General features: G+C 31.0%; 1 protein-coding gene across 1 annotated transcript in view; it reads right to left on the reverse strand.

The window, feature by feature from the left end:
- RICTOR (RPTOR independent companion of MTOR, complex 2) overlaps nt 1-1,191 on the reverse strand; it is a 178,247-nt gene that overhangs the window by 50,725 nt on the left and 126,331 nt on the right. Inside the window, exon 9 of the mRNA XM_012649518.1 lies at nt 8-184. Coding sequence (XP_012504972.1) covers nt 8-184 — 177 coding nt within the window. The remainder of the gene's footprint in view (nt 1-7; nt 185-1,191) is intronic.

The following is a 1,191-nucleotide window of genomic DNA, read 5'->3' on the forward strand; positions in this document are numbered from 1 at the left end:
ATTAAAGTTCCTACCTCTAACTCTACATCAGCTCGCACATACTGCCGGGTCTTTGGATGATTAAGGAGGTGCAAAATTGTAGTAATGAGGGCCTCATTTATTCGACTTAATTGGCAATCGATCACATTTTTCAAGATGGTATTTAGTCCACCTCGAAGGGCCACCACCTCTGGATTCTGAAGTGCTAAAATAAAAGAGAAAAACTTGACATAGTCACTGAATATACTTCCCCACATCTGATTTTTAAAATGTCTTTGGATTGTCTTTTTATATATCCTTTGTCCATACTTTACTAAAATGGTTTTTCTTTCCTATCAACAACAGGGAGCTCTTTATAAAGTGGGGGCATTTACCCTTTATCTGTTTCAAATCTTTTATCTCATCTGTAATTTAACTTCAGATTTTATTTAAAATCACGTATTTCATTTCCCTGTCTTTATTTTTAGGAAACACACACAGACTTTTCAGTAACTTTAAGCTCAGGAATTCCTCTCTTACTACCCAGATCAGGCATTTCTTTATATGTGCACATGTGCGTGCAACGTTTTAACCGTGTTCATGGTTTACGTGTTCAGTTTTCTATCAAAAGTTGAGTTTTGTTAGGATGATAAATACATTTTTCCCCAAATGTTTAATCAATTAATGCAACATGCTTCCCAAACTGACTTTTTTACTTTACAATATACTAAAGTTTTCTGTATATCAGGGTCAGCAACTCTTGATTCTTTTCCATTTTTCTAGGCTAATGTAAAAAAAAAAAAAAAAAAAAGAAAAGAAAATCTTTCCTTTCTCCTCCATTTATTCTTTTTCAAAAATGTTTTTATGGTTGGTTCTTTATTGTTTATTCTTCTAGGTGAATTTTAGAATTAAGTTTCTTCTCTTACATTTTCTAAAATGAGGTGTAATTACATATAGTAAAATGCACGATCTCAACCATACAGTTCCATAAATTTTGAACATGTCCCTAAATCAGATTACATTACATAAGAATTACCTGTTCTTTATCTTTTAAAAACAAAACTACCTGGATGAGTCTTTTTGGAGGCAATTATTTCACTAATATTTTCAAATACTTCTATAGTTTTTGATCTATCATGTTTTCTACTTTGTAATTAGAAATCAAAATTTATCCTGAAAACCCATTCATTTCAATAAGTTTCCAACTTTTAATATATTTAAAAATCTCGTAAC

This window comes from Propithecus coquereli, unplaced genomic scaffold, assembly GCF_000956105.1.
Source record: "Propithecus coquereli isolate 6110/MARCELLA unplaced genomic scaffold, Pcoq_1.0 Scaffold110, whole genome shotgun sequence".
Taxonomy (NCBI): domain Eukaryota; kingdom Metazoa; phylum Chordata; class Mammalia; order Primates; family Indriidae; genus Propithecus; species Propithecus coquereli.